At 43.0% G+C, this 18,753-nt stretch overlaps 1 protein-coding gene across 4 annotated transcripts in view; it reads right to left on the bottom strand.

The window, feature by feature from the left end:
- FYN (FYN proto-oncogene, Src family tyrosine kinase) overlaps positions 1 to 18,753 on the bottom strand; it is a 218,936-nt gene that overhangs the window by 44,906 nt on the left and 155,277 nt on the right. For all 4 annotated transcript variants that reach the window (XM_021670485.2, XM_021670483.2, XM_021670484.2 and 1 more), the window contains 3 exons: positions 13,983 to 14,240; positions 8,904 to 9,000; positions 2,553 to 2,651 (listed from right to left, as the gene is read on the bottom strand). In XM_021670485.2, the coding sequence (XP_021526160.1) occupies positions 2,553 to 2,651; positions 8,904 to 9,000; positions 13,983 to 14,229 (443 nt within the window). In that variant the 5' untranslated portion in view covers positions 14,230 to 14,240. The remainder of the gene's footprint in view (positions 1 to 2,552; positions 2,652 to 8,903; positions 9,001 to 13,982; positions 14,241 to 18,753) is intronic.

The raw sequence follows: 18,753 nt of genomic DNA, 5'->3' as shown, positions 1-18,753 counted from the left end.
TTTGAAATGTCAACTGCAGGAGACCCTTTCTACACTTATCTAAAAGACTCTAGGCCAGGTGCGGTGGCTCACACCTATAATCTCAGCATTTTGGGAGGCTGAGGCAGGTGGATCACCTGAGGTCAGGAGTTCAAGACCAGGCTGGCCAACATGGTGAAACCCTGTCTCTACTGAAAATACAAAAATTAGCTGGGTATGGTGGCATGTGCCTGTAATCTCAGCTATTCGGGAGGCTGAGGCACAAGAATTTATTGAACCAGGGAGGCAGAGGTTGCAGTGAGCCGAGATAGGGCCACTGCACTCTAGCCTGAGGACAGAGTGAGACTGTCTCCCTATGATGCCCCCTGGGCTTGGTGGCATGTGCTTGTAATCCCAGCTACTTGGGAGGCTGAGGCACAAGAATTGCTTAAACTAGGGTGGCAGAGGTTGCAGTGAGCCGAGCTAGGGCCACTGCACTCTAGCCTGGGGACAGAGTGAGACTGTCTTTGGTCTCAAACTCCTGAGCTCCAGCGACCCTCCTGCCTTGCCCTCCCGAAATGCTGGGATTATAGGAGTGAGCCACCACGTCTGGCCCTGAGAGACCTTCTCTTTGGCACAACTGTAGGGACTGGTTAACTGCATCTTTGAGATCTGTGCCTGGCCAATAAGCATGTCCTTAAAAATGACTTGGTGTTGCAGATATTTCAATATATTATCCCTGAAGAAACTAATGATACTCTGTGCCACTCTAGGAGGCATCAAATTTAGTCACCCCAAGACTTTTGTTATTTGCCCTACGTCTTCCCCTGCATTCTCAAGCCTAAACCAAGCCTGGCAATTAGTTAATATCTCAGCGTTAGGTGCTGAATGAGCAGCAGGTGCTCCCCAAACCCAAGGGAGAATTCTGGAGTATTCAATTGGAATCTGTGTGTGGGAACAATTTTTAGAATATTTTACTGTGAAAGGATCCAGATTCTAAAATGAAGTTTCAATTCATTACGCTTGAATATAGGTGTTATGAGTTCACTGTCAAATTCTTTCGTGAACTGAAGTTTCACTGAAGAAAACAGACACTTCCTGTTAGCTCCTCAGTGACTTTTAGAGGCACCAAAATGTGCAACAATCCTTAATCTAGCACCAGTTGGTGTAAAGACTATTATGCCAATTATTTGTGAGAAATGGCTTTCTGGATTTGTACCAATAACCCAATTAGAATGCCGTGTAAAACAGTGGTGAAAAAGGAACTGTTAGAACAATGGATTGTACCAAAACAATAGTATTTTAAGATAATAATAGTTAATTGCATATGTAAAACCAAAGGCATTATTTTAAAAAATAATATTCTTTAAAAATAAAATATTTAAGAAGTTGACCATTATAAATAAAACTTAAATATATAGCTGACAAATTCCCAGTTAAATCAGAGTAATGCTACCTTTTGGTGGTATTCTTTATTCTGAAAGAACACTAAGATGTTTGCAAACCTGCCCTAAAATACAAATTACATACAAATACCTTGATTCACTGATGATGAAACACACTCACTAGGAGAAAAAAACAGCTAAGAACCACTGAGTATTTGAGAATGGGAAACAAAACAGATCCTCTTAGAGGAAATACAAGGGAATTAAAGAAGAGAACAATCCAACTGGGGATTTGGCTAGGGTGTGGAGCCTAATCCCCCTTTCACTGCTTAAACAAATCCATGGCGAAATTAAATATCAGAGCGAAAGGCTGGACTCAGTGACTGACTTTTCTCAACAACCTTTCTAGAGAGGCAAGACCCAAGGTGTCAGGGAGGAGGCCAAGCTCCTGCATTTGAGAAATCATGGCTCCATCTCCCCTTCCCTCAGTTCAGAAGTCAGGGCTGGCAAACAGCCACAGGCAATTCCACCCCTTGGGAGTGCCCATTAATCCTCATGGGTCAGGAGAAGGGAGAAAGGTTATCCCTTCTAGATCCCTTCAGCCTACTAACCACCCTCCTAAACTGCTACCAGTTGAATAGTTGGGCCAAATTAACTGCCCATCACCATTTACTATCAAAGAAACCAACTGGGGTTCCAAATCACTGTAGTGTTTCCCAAGTTGGAAGGACACATTGTATGTGAGTCACTTTTACTGGGCATAAAAGGTGTCTTTTCAGCACTCTTTTAGTATTTCTGATCACACTTAGGAGAAAAGTCTTAGTTTAATCTTTGGCAATTACTTGCTACTCTCTCCTCTCTCCTGCAACAGAAGGAGCAGACTGTGGGCTTAGAAACTTGGGTTGGCAATTAATATATGCTCTAGCTAGGATTTCATATTTTTATGGCTACTTTTAATCTATGACAGGTTTTACTGGGTTTTCATTTAGGGTATTGATAGAGTTTCCTTTCAAAATAAGAGGGAGCAGGCTTCAAGAAAAACATTGAGTTAATATTACATAGAACAAAAACCAGGGCAGAAAGCCCGCAAAATTCACCCTTAATCACTGATGTGAATTTCTTCTCCCTCCTGCCCAATGTTAATGGCATTGTACTGTAGCAACCAACTTTTAAAGGCAAGTAGTTAAGTGAAAATAAAATGAAACATACTCTTCTGCCTGGATAGAGTCAACTGGAGCCACATAATTGCTGGGAATGTAACCTGTTTCTCCAGTTGTCAAGGAGCGGGCTTCCCACCAATCTCCTTCCCTATAAAGAAAAAAGAAAAAAGAAAAGTAAATATGTTGACCATTTCAACATCTTGCAGTTAGAGACTCACTGAGATCTGACGTGTATAACTGTCACCTAATCATCCTGCCACCTGATTTCTCCAACCTATTCCTTTACTCTGAACGCCAACATAGCTCCCCTGTCAAGGTCAGAAGGTTCCAGTTTGAGTCAGCCATGAGATGAACCTACTGTTGTCTTTTGCCTTATTTGTGAATTAAGAATGTGGGATCCTGGCCATGAGACGTCTCTCTTAAAGGGAGGCATTTTGCTTGGTTAGTGTCTTCAACTTGGACAGAGGGAAAGGGAACCCAGCCTCAGCCTGCTTAAGAAAAACATCCTAGTTGCAGATTATCTGGGAAGGGAAGCTTGTTAGGAGGTCTGGTAAGGGATGAAGGATACTCTAAACACCTGCCTGGCTTGCTCTCGAAACAATGGGGAGACAGCTCTCTGCAGGTTGAATGATGAAGATGATAGGATCGCCTTCCCCAGGCATTTTCAATCAGAGGTGATTCCATCAAATGTCCAGGGCACTGGCCTGAGGCTGATGTGCGGGGTAGAAGGGTGGGTATAGCTGCATGTGCTCGCACAGGGGAAGCACAGAAACTTGGCAAGGGAGTGAGACTTTTAGTCATGCCACTTTGTACTGCCTTAGGCTCCACGCCACAGTATGGGAGTGTGGTATTAACTTGGGGAGCTCTCAGAGGGGGTGAAAGGGGAGCCTGTAGCTACTCTCATTTTGAAGCCAGTGAGTACATTAAACAGTTCAAGTTCATCTGCTTGGGTTTACACAGGCCTATCTGTGACAAAGAGCAGGAATGGAGTGTGTACCTCTTCCCATTAACATTGGGGAGGCAATGGATGAGGCGCTATGGCTCTGACATCCACTGAGTATCTGCAGAACCTTCCACCAGCCTGAGGTCAAGGACATGATTGCCCTCAAGCAAATCAGACCTCCCAGCAAATCTGATCTCTTGAGGCTCAGCACCTTCTCTCCTCCTTTTTTGGTCCTTGGAGGCAGCAAGCAAAACTCCAGGCCTTTTTTCCTTTTTTAAATCAGCTTTTTGGCTGGGTTCTGTGTCAAAGCTTTCAGCCAGGGAAAAAAAATTGTTGGCTTTTGGCCATGGTAAAAGATGCTCCCAGACAGATTTAATCAGGTAGAGAATAACCAGCCTCCACGTTAAACTCAAGCCTTATTCCAGAGCTGTTCTCTAAAGCTGGGCTCTCTGAGCAAGGTGAGCAGCCAGCAACCACTCCAGATAGGATTTAATAGAGCAACAGAACAAAGGTGACAAGCCAGTGTGCACTGTGGGTGCCATTGTGGGAAACTGTCTGGTGGCATAAGTAACAGAAGAGCCCATAAAAAAACCAAGGTGTCAGCAAAGGTTTTTTAAAACCTTATGTTTTAATCAGTTTCCTAATCTCTCCTTTTCACCCTATTACAAATCAATCAAAAGTACAGTTCTCATATTCACAAAGTCCTTTATTCATAACCTTACATTTAGTTCATGTCTAGATTTATTCATAACCTTAAATTTAGTTCATGTCTAGATTTTTGTTATGAAATATTTACATATACTGAAGAATATAGGTACAGTATATATAAACCCTGTGAACCCACTTCCCAACTTAAGAGCTAGAGCGTTACCAACGGGGCGGGACCTGCACGGTGCTGCTCCTCTATTTTAAGTACCCCTTTCTTTCAGGCTCAAATCATGACATTAAAAATGTTAACATCTTAACAGCTTGTACTGGTCTCATTTCTATGTCTTCCAAAAGAAATACGTACAGTCGTAAGGATATCATCCAAGAACATATACGGAAGTTTTTTTTTTTTCTTTAAATACTGTATATGTTTAAGGAAATGGCTTTGGAGAGATTCTTCACTTTAATATAGTGACATTTACTGCTCTGAAGTTCCACTAGATGGAGACATTTCATCATAAAAACAACAATACCCATCTCTTCCCCTTCTACTTCCTCCCACCCAGCCTGGGAAATGCTCCAAAATGGCGAGGAAAAAATTAAGAGCTTGTAGCAGAGGCTTATTTATTTATTTATTTATTATTTTTTTTTAATGCAAGATAACCTTCATCAAGTTAGTTCTAATTGAATTAAGAAAAAAAAAGGCTAGCATCAATTTTAGGGTATGTGAAAATGTCAATGGGGACGGGAAGCCAATACATTTTGCTGCAGGCTGGGACAAACCCAGCCTTATTCAGGTGATCTGGCATTAATGAAGTCATTTCCAATTCAAATCTAGCATTAACCATCTCATTTTGGTCTATGGACCTAAATAGTGTAGCACAGACCAGAATGCAATTATCAGCTCATTCTAAAGTCATGAATCAAGAATTCATGATTTTCTTACTTGACCCTCTTAATCTCACAAGGGTTTTCAGCTACTCATGAGGAAGATAAAATCCTTGATTTCTCTTTTTCTAGGCTTTCCAGGGTCACTTTCTTTATCAAAGGAGACATAAGGTGACAATAGTTTATTATGTAGTAAGCCTCACATGTTGAGCCGAGAGAGGCTGGTACAGACTCAAAATATTTATCAAGAGCTGTTGAGCAAGTGAATAAGCCATCTTTTTGATACACTAGAAGCACCAATTCACCTATAAATATACTCTATATTCATGTGGATTTAGGAAAATAGGAGCTTTACTATGTTATCTTTTATTTCTCGAGTTACTGTGGGTAGTTCCCATTGTTAAAGCTGTATTTCTTTAAACTGTTCCTATAGTTCAGATTCTTCAATTTATACTTGGTGAGATATTCTTTGTTATTTTGGTCTAATTCAAATACATGATTTAAAGCCTGACACTGGTTTGGAATGGCTTTTAAAGGTTTCATAATAGCTCTCTCTATTCCTCTGATTTAAAGACATATCAAAAGATTCTGTCCCCCTACCAAGAAAAGAGCCTATCCCCAAACTCCAAAGTTGCGCATAGGCTTGTGGGCCAGGAGCTGGGAGCCCTAGAGTCTTGGAGCCAGGCAGTGGTATTTGCCAACAGAAGTCAGTCTTGATTTGCTCAGTAGTGTAGCATTTTTATAATCTGATTTTTAGAGAGTATATCAGTAACAATTTTAACAAATGCTTGGGTGGGGCTCTAAACCAGGATTTCTTTTTATCACAATAGAAAAAAAAAATGCCCTTGGCTGTGACCACTACTCCACTCTGTGTAAAACATTTATTACATTTTAAAGAGTCACTGTTCCTAGATGGTAAATGACTAGTCTTGAAACGCAAAAACGGAATAAAATGGATTTACTTAAACATTTTGCAAAATGGGTTCAAATTTAATAATGTCCTAATACATGACACTGAGCACTCACAACAGTTCAATGAAGAACCTTTGCCCCTTGCTGGGCAGCAGGAACACCGCCTCTGGGTACGTACATACATGCATATCCCATGGCGTATGCTGTACTTCAACAAAGTCAGCCCTGTGGCCTCCAGCGCCTGCCCCTTGACAGGGGAAGGGCGTGGGTGGACACATACTAGGAGGTGTGGCAGCTGCCCCGGCAGAACAGAGCCCCATCCCTTCCTCTCCTCCGCGGTGAGAGCCAGAGGCGGGAGAGGATGGGGGAGGGGAGAAGCTGCGTGCCATCTGCTTCCGTATTATTGCTTTGTTTTTCCTTCACGATTTTCTCTTCCCTGTTATTACCCTTGACTTCAGGATATCGTCTTGTTACACAAAACTTATTTTTCTTTTCTATAACCTTGAGAAAGGACATTTTAAAATTCCACTGATACAGAATTCAACTGGCAGAAAGGAAGAACATTAAGAGGAAGAGAACCTTTGCGATATTTTCCTCCATGAGAACAGGGCTGGAGGCTCAAAGGACTCTGTAAACAGCAAAGGCCGTGCATGGAAGTCGCAAAATATAGATTGAGACAGACTGGATCCCCCTTAAGTGTTTCTCTAAAATTTCAATGTGGTGACATTGCAGATCCTTTCCAGATTAACAAAAGAAGTAGGCATGGGATTGACATTGGCAGCGACTGACTTTCCAACGCCCCCCAGCCTGATGCACAGATGCACGTGCAGTGTGGACAGAGCCTCCCAGAGAGCTGGGTCTGCGCTCCACTATTCCTTGGTTCTTGTGGTTGAAAGTTTGCAAATAGTCTTGAAATTTCTAATCAACCTTGGCATGTAGGGAATATTGAATAAACTGGGGAGGTTGGGGGGGCGGATTTCAGAATTCAAAGTTAGTAGACTCCAAAAAGCAGCAGTCATCTGAAAATCAAAATAACACCAAGGAGGTATACCCAAGAGAGGATCAAAGCCCAATTCCCTCCTCCCCAGACCTAGCCAACTCTCCAAACCTTCATGTCACTTGAAGGGTCCCATATCCCCTTTGATAAAGTACTGGGCCCTTCCCAGATCAAACCTGACCCTGTTCTCAGGTTGCCTCCCTGTTCTTCACCCTGGGCTCTGCCACCTGCCAGCTCTGTGCTCTGGGGCAGTTTCCTAATCTGGACCTCCAGCTCCTCAGATGTCAAATGATGAGGTCGATGCATACCTCAGACAGTTGTGGAAGAATACATGAGAACGTTTGTAACTGAGCACATGGCTGGTACACCAGGAGCCTTCAATGAATGGCAGCTGTTCACTATTTTTTTAAAAAAATTCCTGTGGCTACAGGAGGAAGACTTGGAGGGCAGGTAACACTCTTCTTGACCTGGGTGGTGGCTGCACAGGCATATTCAGCTTGTGAAAATTCAGCAAACTGTATACTTTTTGAAAATTGCGGTAAAATATAGGCAACATAAAATTGATCATTTTAATCATTTTTAAGTGTACAGGTGAGCGGCAGTAAGGACGTTCACCTTGTTGTGCAGTCATCACTGTGTATACTTTTGATAAGTGCACTTTTCTGCATGTATTTCAATAAAAAGCTCTAAAAAACCCACCACACACCTTTGTTAATGATGACAATACTAATGTATGTTTGAAAACTTGTGGCTATGTAGACTGTGTCTTCTGATGTCTCAAAGAGAGTCATCGGCCCCTTATGGAGGTATTCAGTTCTTGCTGTTGAAAGTCGGCATATTCTCAGTGCATGGTTCTGTGAGCCAGGGGGCATTCCAGAGAAGGGTGGGCTTTCCAAGGAGGCAGTTTTCAAGCCTGAGGGGGTTCCCTTTGACAATCAGCACTCCTCTTTTCTGGGGTGTGCAGTGTGAGCAGGATTGCCTCTTACTTCCTCTGGCACATCCTTCTGGGAAGGATGGCTCCAAGTCCTTCCACCATCATGGAATCTGGTTTGCTCAGAGAGCAGAGGAGAAGCAACCAGACATGGTGGCATAGAAGGACTTCCTGGTGTGCCCCTCAGCCCCTGGGTGGCATTCTTTCCCAACCACTGGGAGCACTCATAGGGATGCTTGAGATGCCTGGATTGCTGATGTGGGAGCCCCCCAACCCCTGACTTTCTTCAGAGCCTATCTTTTTCTGAAGGGCCTCATCCATGCACACTGCCTCAATCTAATAGAGGCAGTATTTATAAACCATAAGAAAATCTGACCCATATTTACTCTTCCTTATGGAGGTATTGAACATAGGATTTGAAAAGGGAGTGATCCTCACTCTTGAAATCTCCCCACTGCCTATTTAACTGCTGTTCCTCCTGGCCAACTTTAAACAATCATACAGCCTAGTCATTCATGAGTGGGTGAAATCACTTCTCTTCTATCTCTAAAAGACTTCAGTCACTCCCAAATTTTCATTACAGGGAGACGCCTCCACAGGCTTCACCAATGAAATGTTTAGTGGTTTATAAAACAAAGAACTTGTTGCAAGCCTCAAGTGAGGGCTTAGCTAGTGTAACATCTGAAATGTGCACAAAATCTCAAGGCAGAAAGCATGAAACGTGGGTAGCCAGGGCTTATGCCAATCACTTGAAACTGTAGGTTTGGAGAAATACTGAGGGCTATGGAGGATGATGCTGGTGCTTTTACAACCTTTAAACCTAAACCTAAACCCAAACCAATACACACGGACTCTGCTAGTATTTTTGGTATTCTCTGAAAATCTCCTTGGACACACAGTGCCATAAAATACTGCACTGTGTCACTGACTCTTCTTTTTCTCAAAGTATATTGTTATGAACTAGTGAATTTAGCAAATGTTCTTTTAGCATTTCAGACATCTGAAGAGGTACAGACCGGAAATGCAAGAACCCTTCTCAATCTGAAAGGTACACATGCTTCTCCTCCCTCTCCAAACTTACGAGCTGTTCAATATTTGAAATTTTTCTCCTTTGTGAAAACTCAGGTCATCTTCCGTCCGTGCTTCATAGTCATAAAGGGCCACAAATAGCGTCACTCCTGCCAAAACAAAATCAAGAAGGGAGATTATTACACAAGGGGAAATTAATTCCAAGAAATTAAATCTTCACTAAAAATCTCATTCTCAAAATCTACATCTAGCCAGCACTAATAACGTGATGAGGTGTTGTAATTAATGTGTGAAAACCACAGTCACAGGGCTTTGTTTACGCCTTGGTCTTTGTAGGGAAGCCTTACTGGATCTGATAAAAACATGGAGCTGAAGGACTTCTTTCTGTATAGCTTTGAATGAGTGCTGAGGAGCAGGGAGATATTAAGATCGCATCCCAAACAAAAGGGCAGCGTCGGGGTTCAGGTTTGCAGGGCTCTGCAGCAGTTACTGACATGCCTTGTTAGTCACATCTTCTCCTCCACTTGGAGCCCATGTTAGGTTCTGGGTAAAACGGACCACTCTTTCTCCTAGTAAAACAGTAATATAGAATGTAATAGGAAACACCTCCTGCAGCTTGGGGAAATTTAGAGAAGACTCTTTCTGTAATATTTGCCCCAATTAGAGGAGGTACTGCCTGTGGCATCTGCAGTTGGTTCTGCAGTTCTGTGCTGCTCAGCCCCACTGCTGAAAATGGAACCCTCTCCCTGTTCTCCTTCTGCCTTGAACTCACCTCTCCTCACATTGTCTTGTCACAGTCACTCTTCCTCAACCCACCCTACGTCCTCTCAATCTGGCTGACTCTCTAGAGAGGCCCTTCCTGCTTTGCAGGAGTTTGCTAGCAGCTGCAGCAGAGAATATCCAATGTCATTTGGCCTAGGATTTCCTCCATATAATTGGGCATGATTCTTTCTGTTTGTTTGTTTAATAGAGACGGTGGTGGGTCTCACTATGTTGCCTAGGCTGGTCTCGAACTCCTGGGCTCAAGCGATCCTCCTGCCTTGACCTCCCAAAGTGCTGGGATTACAGGTGTGACCTACCATGCCCAACCCAACAGGCATAATTCTAACATATCCCCAGTGATTCCTGCCTCCTGGTATTCATGTCTTGTGCAATCCTCTTCCCTTGAGTGTGGGCTGGATCTAACGACTTGCTTCTACCCAACAGAATATGCAGTCCCTTAAGTGACTAAGCTTCAAAAGATGGTGACTTGTATCTTTCTAGCACTCTCTCTATTGCCACTTCAGCTTGCACACTTTGATGAAGCAAGGCGCCATGCTGGCGAGACCCATGTGACCCATGGCGAGAACTGAGGGTGGCCTCTGGCCAACAACCAGTGAGGACCCAAATCGTGCCAGCACTCCGTGAATTTGGAAGCAGATCATTCTCAGCTAAGCTGTGAGATGACTGTAGCCCAGCCAACACACCTTGATTGCAGCTTGTGGGAGATTCTGAAGTAGAGGACCCAACTAAGTCATTCGCAGATACCTGACCAACAGAAACTGTACATTTAGGTTTTATAATTTTAATTGATGTATGGACACACACACACAAACAAAAAGCATGAAGGAAGATCTGGATTCAAGCAGTGCCACGTGTTACATCATCACTACAAGTGTTCAAGTGTAAAGAAAACCAATTTGGAAACTATGAAATTCCTGATTCACAAATACACAGCTATTTCTACTTTGGTACACATAATTCACTGTTATTAAAGCTCTTTTATGAAGGCAATTGCATATGTTTTAAAAGCAATGGTAAATTAAGTTGTCTTCCAAATCTGTGTACTTGTCTGGTCAGCTGTGTACGATCAGTTATCTACCTCAGAGTCTATTTTCTTTTGTGCTGGGACAGGCTGCTGGCCTTCCTGCTTCCACAGACCAAATCCTCCTAGCTCTGAAGCTAGGGCTAAGCAGTTATTTCTTTCAAGTACCTTTCAGTTCTTAAATTTTATGCTTGTATTTGATGATAGATGTCAGTGACATTTCATAGTTTCAAAATTCCTTGCTGCTCTGAGAAGTGTAGATTCTGGTGAAAATTACATAGTCAGAAGAGAAATGTATTTCTGTTTTTGGTTCATTTTTTAAAAGTTGTGGCATTACTGGTTCTATGCTCCCTGGAATATTACTGCTTTGTGAAAGTCCAGACTGAATGCAGCACCCTCTGTGTATCTAGTACAGTTATAAACCTGGGTTTCTCACTACTTGATATTTTTGCATTAGTTAGGACAGAAATTTGATAGCTCGGTTAGAGGGGAGGGGAAATCTTCTGCTAGAAATGTCTCAACTAAGTGCCATAATCGGGTAAGATTTGGGAAACATAACTTCTGTACATAAAAAAAAAAATTAAACATCACATAGTTGACAGCCATTAAATTATAAAAAAAATTACAAAGAAAGACTTTTTGTACAGGTTGAAATAAAAAGATTTTCATAGAGATATCTACATGATCAAAAGAGTTAATTTTTTATTTTTGTTTTACTAGTGCCACAGACTTGCCAGTGGTAACTTATACGTCCGGTTCAAGACAACTCTGTAGTTTTCTTTCCTGGGACTTGTTGTTAAACACCAAAAGACATTTTTGAACTGTACATTTCATCAGATCATTAGCTTTTCTGTTTTATTTCTTTTAAGAACCTTCGAATAAAAAAACACCTGAAATTAAAAATAAAGAAATTAAGTGTGTTTTGTTTTAAGCTGCTAAGTTTTGTGGCAATCTGTTATACAGCAGTTGATAACTAATAGTAGTTCCCTGCAGTCTGGCTTCTCATTCATTCTCTCTGTACCTCAGAGTGCCCACTATGGCCAACAGAACACATGACACGGAGCCCACTTTTTTTATTTTGAGACAGAGTTTCACTCTTGTTGCCCAGGCTGGAGTGCAGTGGTGTGATCTCGGCTCACTGCAGCCTCTGCCTCCTGGGTTCAAGCAATTCTCCTGCCTCAGCGTCCCGAGTAGCTGGAATTACAGTTACCCGCCACCACGCCTGGCTAATTTTTCATATTTTTAGTAGAGACAGGGTTTTGCCATGTTGGCCAGGTTGGTCTCAAACTCCTGACCTCAAGTGATCCACCCACGTTGGCCTCCCAAAGTGCTGGGATCACAGGCATGAGCCACTGTACCTGGCCAGAGCCCACTTTTTTACCAAGCTGCCAGTTTGCTGTGTAGGTGGTTTCAAGGGAACAGATGTGTCATGGCACTATTCAAGGACCACAGAGAGGAGTGGGGCTTGTCTTTCTGCCCCATCCCAAGTGGGACTTTCCTTAGGAGAGTTAGCATTCAGAGGTGTGACCATGCAAAGCAAGGCTCACTTGGCAACTGTCCTTCTTTCCTTAGATTTCTTTCAAACGTAAAAAAAGAGATTGGCTTAAAACAAAAATATAGGTACCTGTTAAGGTCATGCCTATTCTGATTTACCACTCCATTAACAGATTCCTTTCTTTAAAAACAATTTAAAAATGAAGCCAAGCCAGCTCCACTGTGGGGAAGGCAAGGCACATGAAGGCCGGCATTCCCACTCTCTCCTTGAATCAGATGACAAGTTCTCACTGAGGGCTTTTATGCTCCATGTTCCAGGAACTGAGGGGAGAATCAAAGGAGGTTACAGAGAAACACAGACATTGTTCTTGGCCTTATAGGACTGAAGGCGGTGTTGGGAGAAAGGATGTGCATATATATTAAAACAAAATAATTCAAGGCAGAAAAATCTGCCAACATTTGGGGGTACTGTGTTTTAACTTGCAGGTTTTATAAGGAACCAGGTAGCCTCCTAGACTAAGACTGCTCCTGACTGCAGTGGAGACCCACATGCTCAACACAGGTGGCCCTCTCTAGTGACTTTACTGAAGGATACCTGCAGACACAGGGGTCCATATCCAGCACTCAGGAATGAATGAACAAGGACAATGCTTGTGTTGGCAGAATTAACAGTTGGCTGGGAAAGCCCTCATGCTTCTCGTGGTTAAGGACAAGGATGGGGCCGTGTTGGGTGCGTTTTTGGCTTTTCTTCTCCTGCATCCTCAGGAGACAGATGATCTTAGACTGCCTGTCTGTGTCTCTCTTTTCCAGATGCCTTTGGGAAGGCAGGAGGGATGGGTAAAGGTATCTAGCACGTATTCAACCCATGCAAGGCCTGGGTTAAAAGGAAAGCTAGAGTCACCACAGCATGAGGATGAACATAAATACTTCTACGGGGCAGAGTATGCTATGCTAGCAGAAGATAAGTAGATAATGTCCAAAGGCTCTGGGTCAGACCCCTTGATACAACTACGCAGCTGTGTGTTGTGTGCAGAGGGGGAAAAAAAACCCTGTTAATGCCTCAGTAATGCCTCCTCCCTAGGTGAGAAAGTACCTGCTGCGAGATGGGCTGAGAGATACTGCATTCTTTCAAACTTTTGCAATAAACAAAATAATTTTGGAACAAATAATATCAAATATCTAGTTACCATGGTTCACATACTCAGAGAAAATTTGGATGACTAAAGATGCATGAGATAACTTACAAATATTTTGGAAAACATATGTCTGAGAATGTATGCCAGATATTTTACAAAGTATTAGCTAAGTCAGCAAATACATAAGGCAGCAAAACATAGCCTTGTGGTACAAAAGACAAAGAAATGTCAAAAAAAAAAAAAAAAAAAAGGCAGGCTGAGGATTAGGAAGAAGTAATACATTAATATCTAGAGGACTCAAAATACACACACCCAGGCACAGTCCTGGAGCCTCTAATTCAAAAGACTGGGACATGGCTCAGGCATCCGCATTTTGAAAAGGCTGCCCTAGTTCTTCTGTGCCAAACAGCCAGGCGAGGCTCAGAGTCATTAACCTACAGTTCCCCAGCAGAATGTTGTAGCTCACCAACCCATCCAGAATCCTCAGAGAGCAGCAACTTGGGGCACCCTGCACCCCTGTAGCCAAGCATTTTGTTTGTATATCAAGCTCTGGCTTTTCTTACAGCCCCTCATCTAGTAGAGGAGACAGATTAGAAACTCCTGTTCAAAGGGAAGTGATGGGAGCCCAGACGTTCAATTCCCAAAGGAGTTAAGGGCAGCTGTCCCCTCTCTGTACTCTGTGACTTTGGGGGCTTACCTGTTCCTCCTCTCGTTCGCAAGGTCCCTGTATGAGACGAAGAGTTCACACCTCCAAAGACGGTGAGCCCTTGGCCCCCGGCTGCGTGGAAGTTGTTGTAGTTGGGGATGGAGGTCACGCCAAAGCTGGGGTAGTGCTGAGGGGTGGGGTCTGTGCCATAGCGGTACCCGGAGCTCTGGTTCAGGCTGCCGTCCCTCTCCTCTGTCAGTTTTGTTGCTTCTTTATCCTTACATTGCACACAGCCCATTATCTAAATTCCTGCCAAAGACAAAAAGGGGACACGTAAGCTGGGATGCCCCCTAGTGGCTGGGTTGCTCTACGGTTAGCGAGAAGCAATTGATGAGGCTCACTGTTGGCTATTTCAGGCCTATGAGGGGCATGAGGAAAGGCAGTGGCTGCGGGGGTGGTTAGGAGGAAGCTTAGTTCCCTTAACTCCACAATCACATTTGTTCCCCACATGTTCTGGATGACAGCATAATCACAGAGCACAACGTTCACCATGCAGCAACTTTCCCCGAATGAGACCTGTACCTCTTCAAATTCTCTAACAGCATATACCTGCCTAAAGACAGCTGAATCATACTTACCTATTTTGCCTTGCTTTAGCCATCTAAAAAAATAACATATGCTCTGTAGAATGAGCCTATGCAACATTAGAATAAAAACTCCCATCGTGGCACAGGAAATTGAAGGAAGAGGGCACAGAAGTGTTGGATAAGTCAGAACACAACTTCCAATCAAGTCACTAGACTGTTTCACTCATGGGTAACTAATCTTCAGGCACAAAACTGGTCAATTTTAAGCAGTAAGATGATGCTAAGTATCGAAACTAAGAACTAGTCACAGGATGAAAAATAAAATGGGCAGAACTTAAGAGATCCGAGTATATTTGCAGGATATCATGATACCCTATAGTAACGAAATCACTTAAAGCTGCTAATTAACTTTTCAAATTTCCATTAGCTTTTGACATCCTTTGAAAACATAAAAAAAAAAAAAATCCCATGTTCTGGAGTTAGTGGTGGATTACCCATCTGAGCTGTTGCCAACCCACCCTCCTCAAACTCTCTTTTCCCAGCCTCCTCATCGTAGTAAATGGCACCGCCAGTGACCCAGTTGCTCCACTCAGCATCCTGAGAAGCATCCTCATTTCCTCCTCCTTGTTTACTTCTCACTCTTCCTGTCTCAGCTCTCCTATTCAAACACGCCCAACTTTTCAAATCCTCAAAGACTCCATTCCTCTACCCGCTTCAGGCCTTGGAATATAGCCTTGAGCACTGTTTCCCCTTCCTCTTTGATATGCGATGTACCCTTCATGTCCTAGTTAATAAAGCACTGCTTCCTCTGCAAGGCTTTCTCCGACTGCCCTGCCCTTCCAGGCTGGGTTGTGCTTTCCCACATGGTCCCATGGCATCCCAATCTCCCTCCTTCTTTCACCCTTGGTGCCACCATACTAAAACAGGGCCTGTCCACTTGTCTCACTGACCAGAGGACTGTGAGTTCCAGGAAAGTGGGACCCTGTCCGTTTTCATGACAGCTACATTGCCAGTGCCTGGCACAATAAATAGCAACCAGATGAGTGAAGATTTTGTAGCCTATATGTTTCTCTTTTGCCCTTTCTTTATCTCTGTATCAAGGCCAATCCCTCCTGTGACTTTTTAAAAATTTTTTGAGATGGAGTCTCACTCTGCTGTCCAGGCTGGAGTGCAGTGGTGTGATCTTGGCTCACTGCAACCTCCACCTCCCAGGTTCAAGCGATTCTCCTGCCTCAGTCTCACAAGTAGCTGGGATTACTGGTGCCCACCACCACAGCCAGCTAATTTTTTTTTTTTTTTTGTATTTTTAGTAGAGATGCGGTTTTATCATGTTGGCCAGGTAAACTCCTGACCTCAGGTGATCTGCCTGCCTCGGCCTCCCAAAGTGCTGTGATTACAGGTGTGAACAACTGTGCCAGGCCTCTCCTGTGACTTTTATCAGCAATGTACCTTGCATTTTAAAATCTACTGGTATATGTCTGAGAAGCAAAGAAGATTCAGAAATATAAGGTTGTTAAATGGTCCCACTTTGGACTTGCAATACCCCATCAAGTTGATGGGGGTCAGGTAGAACAGGCAGTGGAGGTCCCTGCCAAAACCGCAAACCAGCACATTTGGGACCAAAGAATCAAATAAGAAACACATGACATCATGTGTAATAACATTTATTCACCGGGGAGGGCACAGTTGGCACAGGATGGGAAGGGCTTGAGGCGGCAAAGGAGAAAGTACACTTTTCTATATTATCTTGCAAACCAGTGCGGGAGGTGCCACATCAGACAGGGAAGCTCTCTGGGCACTCTTCTGAGCACTGCTTTTCTGCTGGAGTGGGTGATGGGAGCACTATCAGACTGTTCTAAAGCTCTCTCATATTACGTGTTTCAATAAATACTTATTGAATTGAATGTCAGTTCTTGAGAATGAAAATGTTTGGAAAAGAGACGCCTACTGCTTGAGCTGAGCTCACCAAATCTGGAACACATTTACTACTAAATCATTTGAGATTAGCTTACAGTATACTGCGTCCAACATGCTTTGTAACTTACGGTAAATGGATATGATTTTAACAAGTTTCCAATAGGAAATGCAAGCTATTTCCAAGGCATGATGTACTAAAGGAATTTCATCATCTGTTGTTGATGTTGCTTCATCAGACTGAAACTATCTTGCTCATACAATATGAACTCTTTCATGGTGGAAAGTTGCTCTACATTTCTGCAAAGGCCAGACAGAAAACATTTATTGTCCCACACGCTTTTTTTTCCCCCAGGAATTTAACTGATCTACTGTAATTAGAGAATGTGAGACCTGAGTCACAGAATCACATCACTGACACCAGTGGTTCTCAGCTAGGGGTAACTTTACCACTCCCCCACAAGAGACATATTGGGCAATGTCTGGAGGCATTTTGGGTTGTCACACTCAGAGGGGAGGGGTGACACCTAGTGGGCAGAGGCCAAGAATGCTGTTAAAACAGCCTGCAGTGCACAGGGCAGCCTCCTACAAACAAGAGTTACCTGGCCCCAAGTGTTAATAGTGTCAAGTTCAAGAAATTCTGATTTATATAGAAGAAAGAATTTATATCTACATATTTGAAGCAGCTTAACAGCTGTTTCCCTTACATGGATGTGATTAACATGCAACCCAGCATGCTTTCTTCAGGAGAATAGACATGCTAGGTAGAAGCAGGCAGTTTTAAAGAGTGACATGAAGTGCTCTGAGTTTTTCTCTAGAAGTTTTCTTACCGTGATAGAGAAATAGAACCGAGAACTAACGAGAATGCTTATTGCAAACTACTCTTCCAACTCCAGCAAAACAAAATAAGCCCCATATCAGAACCCTGAAGAAAACAGGATCCTATATTTAACCAAACTAAGAAAAAATAATCTTTCAAAATCCACTTTAAAAAAGAAATATACTATAATAAGCAACTAGGAGCTTATCTATAATTTTATGAATAGAGAAGAAAAATCATTAGCTTCTTGAAGGCAGGAATTTTTTTTTTTTTTATTTTTTGAGACGGAGTTTCGCTCTTGATACCCAGGCTGGAGTGCAATGGCGCGATCTTGGCTCACCGCAACCTCCGCCTCCTGGGTTCAGGCAATTCTCCTGCCTCAGCCTCCTGAGTAGCTGGGATTACAGGCACGCGCCACCGTGCCCAGCTAATTTTTTGTATTAGTAGAGACGGGGTTTCACCATGTTGACCAGGATGGTCTCGATCTCTTGACCTCGTGATCCACCCGCCTCGGCCTCCCAAAGTGTTTTTTTTTTTTTTAACTGCTGCATCTTGTGTGGCCAGAACAGTGCCTGGCACACAGTAGTACTCAATACGTATTAAATAAACAAATTAAAAATAATCAAAATCGTTTTGGAGAAAATTCTCTTTTATAGAAGAGACAGCACTGTCACTACTTCAGGCATTTGGCATTTTGAATTATGTTTCTATACAGATCTTGCTTACAATGACACAAAAGAAGAAGTGAAAATAAATCAATAAATGTAGTCTCAAGTCACTAAAAGTTAATCACAATGAAAACATTTGTACAGAAACTTGTGGTCTTCTTCCTCCCACGTGGGGCAGTCATACTAACTGCTTCATAATAGAAGAGTCAGAAGATGGTACATGAGCTATATTCGGTGTGCCCAGGCTCCTTGCTACAAGGCAAACTTTTGATCATTCATGCTAAAATACAAATATTCTTTATTATGCACAGTTATGTGCTGTGGCTGTTATGTCCAATGCTGTAGGTGCATTGTGACATGGAATGCACTAATTCACTTGCTCTAGATCTGTGGGGTACCAGGAAACACTGAATAATGCCATCACGAATGTGGAGCCCTGGAGTTACTCTGATCAGGAAAATATCACATGCCATGAACTGGTGGCTATAGTCCTCTGCAGGTTGTCATGCCTAGAAAAGCTGGTGGAAGGGTACTTTGGCCAACTGGATCCTATGCCTGTGGTCAAGGTGTGTGGATTACAGCTGTGAAGTTTCTATTCTCCAATTTGTTTGCAAAGGGAGGGGCTCTGTTTCTACTCTACAAATAAAACTTGATCTACTTAAAATTTCCCTAGTCCTGTGGATCTTATCAGATGCTCCCATAGTGTTAAGCAACCCAGGAAGAGTTGCCAGACACAGGATTCAAGGAGCGCTGCACCCTGCTCCCATAAGTAGGGCAGACATTATCAACAGATCAATGGATCTCATCAGCCCTTTCTGCTGCCATGCCACGGG

Source organism: Aotus nancymaae, unplaced genomic scaffold (genome assembly GCF_030222135.1).
Source record: "Aotus nancymaae isolate 86718 unplaced genomic scaffold, 86718_ANA_hifiasm-v0.15.2.pri h1tg000040l, whole genome shotgun sequence".
Taxonomy (NCBI): domain Eukaryota; kingdom Metazoa; phylum Chordata; class Mammalia; order Primates; family Aotidae; genus Aotus; species Aotus nancymaae.
Note: the sequence above shows the minus strand (reverse complement) of the source record. Positions and strands in the feature narration are given on the sequence as shown.